Source organism: Oryzias melastigma, linkage group LG1, assembly GCF_002922805.2.
Source record: "Oryzias melastigma strain HK-1 linkage group LG1, ASM292280v2, whole genome shotgun sequence".
Classification (NCBI taxonomy): domain Eukaryota; kingdom Metazoa; phylum Chordata; class Actinopteri; order Beloniformes; family Adrianichthyidae; genus Oryzias; species Oryzias melastigma.
Genome location: NC_050512.1, coordinates 2,898 through 8,164, shown reverse-complemented (window position 1 = coordinate 8,164; position 5,267 = coordinate 2,898). Strand labels below are relative to the sequence as shown.

General features: G+C 38.9%; 1 protein-coding gene across 2 annotated transcripts in view; it reads right to left on the bottom strand.

Moving 5' to 3' along the window:
- The window catches only part of xpnpep1 (X-prolyl aminopeptidase (aminopeptidase P) 1, soluble), a 22,325-nt gene extending 17,733 nt beyond the window's left edge, over positions 1-4,592 (bottom strand). Inside the window, exons 1-3 of one of the 2 annotated variants that reach the window (XM_024259849.2) lie at positions 4,445-4,592; positions 2,531-2,655; positions 628-691 (exon numbers count right to left, since the gene is read on the bottom strand). In XM_024259849.2, the coding sequence (XP_024115617.1) occupies positions 628-691; positions 2,531-2,647 (181 nt within the window). In that variant the 5' untranslated portion in view covers positions 2,648-2,655; positions 4,445-4,592. Of the gene's footprint in view, positions 1-627; positions 692-2,530; positions 2,656-3,789; positions 4,259-4,444 lie in introns of those variants that run through there. The other variant, XM_024259848.2, reaches the window with a different exon arrangement.
- Between the last annotated feature and the right edge of the window lie 675 nt (positions 4,593-5,267).

Here is a 5,267-nt window from a genome sequence, read left to right as displayed (position 1 = left end):
AGATTGTTAATATCATCCAGAGTTACATGGATTCTCTAAAGGAGAAGTTCTAACTAAAATGTTCAGATCATTAACATTGGAAACATTGTTCTGCTTCTCCTGGAGGACGTTTCAGTTTGGACACTAGGTGGTGATCACGCTATAGCATTACATCTTATTCCAGAAGAAGAAAGTATAAGAAAAAAACAATGTTTTGCACCACAAATAATTACTTAAAAAATATTTCCTTAAAAGAGTTTAGAAAATTAATCTCTAAGTTTATAAAGATGTCCATTTAGTCAGAATGTATGTTTAGGTCGCCCGAGCGTTAGCATTAGCCGGATCTATGGGAAATTCCATTAAATGTTAGCATCAAGCTAGCGGACTTTAGCTTTATGTGCTAAATCAATTTCTAATTTTATGACTCAATTATTGACTTAAGGTTAAATCGATCCAAACTGATTAATCAATTTAATCAACCCAGCATGAGTTTAAATAGCACATCTGATTATTTCAGATTTTTTTTTTAATATCAAGAAAAAAGCAGCATATTTACAAAACAAAAATAATTTCAATCCATCACAGAACTTCAAAACATCTGCACCTTCCCTTCAGTTTATGATAAAGAAATACAATAAAAAATCCTACCAGCAGAGCCGTTGAATCCACTGATGAACTCACGCCTGCAGTCACAGGGGGCAATGTATTCACTCTGGAGGTCACATGATCACAAGAAAAAAAAGAGTTGTACATATTCATGTTAAAAGCCTGTCGGGCTAATGATGCAGGTTTTAACACAAAACAGCTTTTTTAATGATACACAAGTAGAAAGACGACGAACATCACAAGAACTTCTGTGGCTGTAAGTTGACAAGTGAGTTCTGTTACACTGAGGAGTGTAGGCTCCATCAAAAGAAGAATCCTTGTTGTCTTACAGGACTCTGGCACTGAGAAAAGGTTGAGAACCACAGTGAGAAAGCAGCTGGGAGAACAAAAGCTAAACCTCACCGTCTCTCTACCAGAGGGTTCAGGTGAAACTAATGCAGGTAAGATGGTCAAAGTTGTCAACTAGAGCTGCCACAAACGATTATTGTAATAATCTATTTGCTGATTGCTTTCTTTGATTAGTCGACTAATCGGGTCGTGCGCAAACTGGATGTAAAACACACATCTTAACCATCATTAACTTTAAACTAACTAAAAACTAGATATACAGCATTACCTGTGATAATCCTAGTGTGAATGCTGTAAGATGAATTTGGCCACTGATGATGCTGAAATTGATAGTTAAAAACACTGAAATTGATAGTTAAAAACACTGAAATTGATAGCTAAAAACACTGAAGCTGATAGCTGAAAATGCTGAAGCTGATAGCCAGCTAAAACATTAAATGTCAAATTAGCCTAAAATACAAAAAAAAGCCTAAATTAACCAAAACAGGTAGCATGCAGCTGAAATATTAGCTAAACTCCAAAATAGCCTTTTTTTTAATTTTTCAGGCTATTTGGAGTCTAGCGAATATTTCAGCTGCATGCTACCTGTTTTTGCTAACTTGGGCTTTTTAAAAAATTTTTACGCTAAATTAGCCAAAAACGGCTAGCATGCAGCTGAAATATTAGCAGCTGAAAGCAGCCTAAAACATGAAAAATTCCTAAATTAGCCAAAATAACTAGCATGTAGCTGAAATATTAGCTAAACTCCAAAATAGCCAAAATAAAAACCTTAATAAATGCCCACATAGCCCATAAAGCTAGCACAATGTCGTGATAACTTTCAACTTTACTACACTCTGACTCCATATAACATAAAGTAACAACTAATCGACTATTTTAATAATCGATTAGTCGACTAATCGTGGCAGCCCTACTGTCAAGGCATATAAAAATTCAAAGAAGTTATAAAAGGTGATGTTTTTCTAATATATTTTGATCAAGGTCGTTTTCAGTGTTCATTTCTCGTACCATATTTTCCAGACTATAGGGCACACCGTATTATAAGGCGCAAAAAAAAAAGATGGCAGAAAAAAACAGTGAGTTTAGTTGAACTCTATTCCACTATTTAACAGATCCCTCATATCATTTCTTTTAATCAATCTTCTCCCGCAAATAAGAGGTTTGCTTCATTGTAGTTTCTCCTGCGCAGCTGAAACGGTAAATTTCAGCACATGAGTAGTAACATGATCATCTCCTGAACAAACAAAGAACGCTGTCAGAGAAATCATCCTTATGTTTTCAGAACTGTGTGTAATGACGCAGGCCAGGTAAAGGTTGCGCTCTGAAATGCTGGATGGTCTTTATGTTTGTTGCACTAAAGTGAGTTTCTGCAGTAACTTGGTGCACACAAAAGGCGCACCGGATTATTGGGCGCACAGCTGATTTTTGAAAAAAAGTTTAGGCTTAAGGTGCGGCTTATAGTGCGGAAAATACTGTAATTAGATTTTTTAAAAATCAGTTTGAAATAAATAAACTTATAAAGGAAAATAAAGGAATTGTTGTCCTTTGAAAGACTTAGTTTAGTATTTTTAGAGATGTCAGTGCTCAGAGAGTTTACCTGATGTGCGTCTCCAGAAGGGATTATGTAGGCCTGAATGGGCTCTGACACATATTTACAATTCCTCATGGCGTTCCGGAGCAGCCGCAGCAGCTCCCCCGTGATCTTTGGAGACATGGCTGCGTCTGGAAGCAAACAAAAACATGAGGTGTTGGAAGAATAACTCCAAAATTAAAGCTCCACCGGGATGCAGAAACAGAGAAAAGTTTTTCAAAAGAGGAAGAAAAGGGGTTGTTTGATGACGAGCAAAGACGGGGTCGTATGATGTTTAACCCTTTAATACCGGAGTGTTTATGCTCGTTGACTTACTGTAATCTTTTAAATGTTAATATGTGTAATTCCAGTAGATTGTGAGGGAGAACAAAAGTGCAAGCCGCTTTTCTCCTTCAGGATCTGCTGGAATTACGTTGATCGTGTTGAATAGTTACAGTATGGTAAAGATTTTGTGTTTAAGCCTCACTGGTGACGCCTCAGGTGTCAAAGCATGTGTCAAAGTCAAGGCCCAGGGGCCGGATCCGGCCCTCCAGGTAATTCTATCCGGCCCTCCAGGTAATTCTATCCGGCCCTTCAGATCATTTTATATTATTGTTATTAATGATCCGATGTTATTTTGCGCTCATTTCTAACTTGAATAATTTTAACAAAGTATAAAAAGAGTAAAATATCGAAAGTTGTTTAAATTAATTTATTCTGGATTAATATTCCTGCCTTTTTAGTATTCATATTTATACTAAAAAGTTAAAGTTTTAAAAATTGGTATTCTGATAGCTTTTTCGACTTTTTTTGGCATTTACTAAGACTTTTTAAGCTAATTTGGAGTTTAGCTAATATTTCAGCTACATGCTAGCTGTTTTGGATAACTTAAGTTTTGTTTCCTTTTGTTTGTTTTTGCTGGCTATCAGCTTCAACATTTTCATCTATCAGCTTCGGTGTTTTTAACTACCAATTTCAGCATCTTCAGCAGCCAAATTCAGCTTACAGCATTCACACTAGCATTATCACAGGTAATGCTATATATCTAGTTCATAATTAGGTTAAAAAGTTACGGTTTTAAACATGTTGTTTAGAGTGTTCCATAAAGGTTTCTCCTGTTCGGCCCGTGACCTAAGGGGTGTTTTGGATTTCTGGACCCCTGTGTTAAAGGCTTCAAGAATATACCATTAAAAAACACACATTATAGGATATTCTGGTGTCTATATTGCAGTCGTAACAAAGTCAGCTCCTGGTTTTCATGAAAGAATCTTTAACAAACGTTTTACCTGTTTTTGGGGAGGCCATGCTGACCCGGGCTGACTGGATCCTACAGTAAGCTGAGCCGGGCCAGGCTCCACCTGCTATTTCTACCTGTCACAGTTACACATTGAAGGACAGCCTGGAGGGTTAAAGTCTGCATTTATGAGTCTCATTAACCTCCTTTAAAAAACCCTCATAAAAAGATCACCTATCAATCCATAAAGACAGACATGAGAAACCCTGTGAGCTGGACGGAGTGTAAACAAGACCTCAACACAAACGAGAAGACTGATCTAAGTCTAGTTCTGTCTCTGAATAGAGCCCAAATGTGGGTTAAAAACCAACTACAGCGGAGGGCTGCGGGGAATCTGCTGACCGTGCTTTAATCAACAGGCCGACCCTCGTGAACTCGTTCCGTTCCGTGCTGGGTGTGGTGGCAGCTACAGATAAAGTTCATTACTAGAAAGGCCAGATCAGGGATTTTCTCTGCACTTTGTCCGCGAGTAACAGGCCACACACACACGCATACGCGCGCGCGCACACACAACAGATCGCTGCCTCGCATCAAAACAACCCGCATTTCTCGCTTCTTCTCCCGGATAAAAACCCCGCACGCTTTCCCGCCCACTTCAGCGCCGCACACGCGGCCACGCGCCCCACGGTCACGCGCTCGGTACACACCAGCCGTTCGGCCTCGGAGGCTTGATTCAGGGCCGAAAAGTCCGAGTCCTTTTTATTGTTTACCAGCGCGGACCTTGTGTCAATTTACACGCCAGGAAGCTGCCATTTTCCTGATGACGTCACTGGTCACATGGCGACAGGCTCTTCCAGTCATAAGAAAGCGATCCAGCCTCGCCTCCTGCACTGAAGAGCACGCGCGCCTGTGTAACAGAGAACCAGCAGACACAACAAAACACCCGGAATGTGTCTGATATACTTTAACTTCTACAGACTATTTGTCAAAATGATTTTATTTATTTACTACTTATGAGTCTATGCCTTGTTCACGTTGTTTTTATGAAACATGCACAATTAATGTTTACGGACTATCTATCTGTCTATCTATCTGTCTGTCTGTCTGTCTGTCTGTCTGTCTGTCTATCTATCTATCTATCTATCTATCTATCTATCTATCTATCTATCTATCTATCTATCCATCTATCCATCTATCCATCTATCCATCTATCCATCCATCCATCCATCCATCCATCCATCCATCTTTCTGTCTGTCTGTCTAGTTGGATAGATGGATGAGTAGACAGATGGGTGGATGATTTTATTTTACAAGTTTGTTTTTTTTAAAAATGTATTTATTCATTGTGTGTGGGGTCATGGGTGTATGTGTTATGGGGAGGGGGGTGTGTATGTGAAGGGTGGGTTGGGCTTTTACCGTGTATGTTTTGTTTTTACAGTTTTTCTCAGTGGCTTTGGTGCATTTCTCAGATCAGAACTGAAATTCTCATAAGTTCAACCCCCACAACACTTAGTCATTTGTGCACATCAT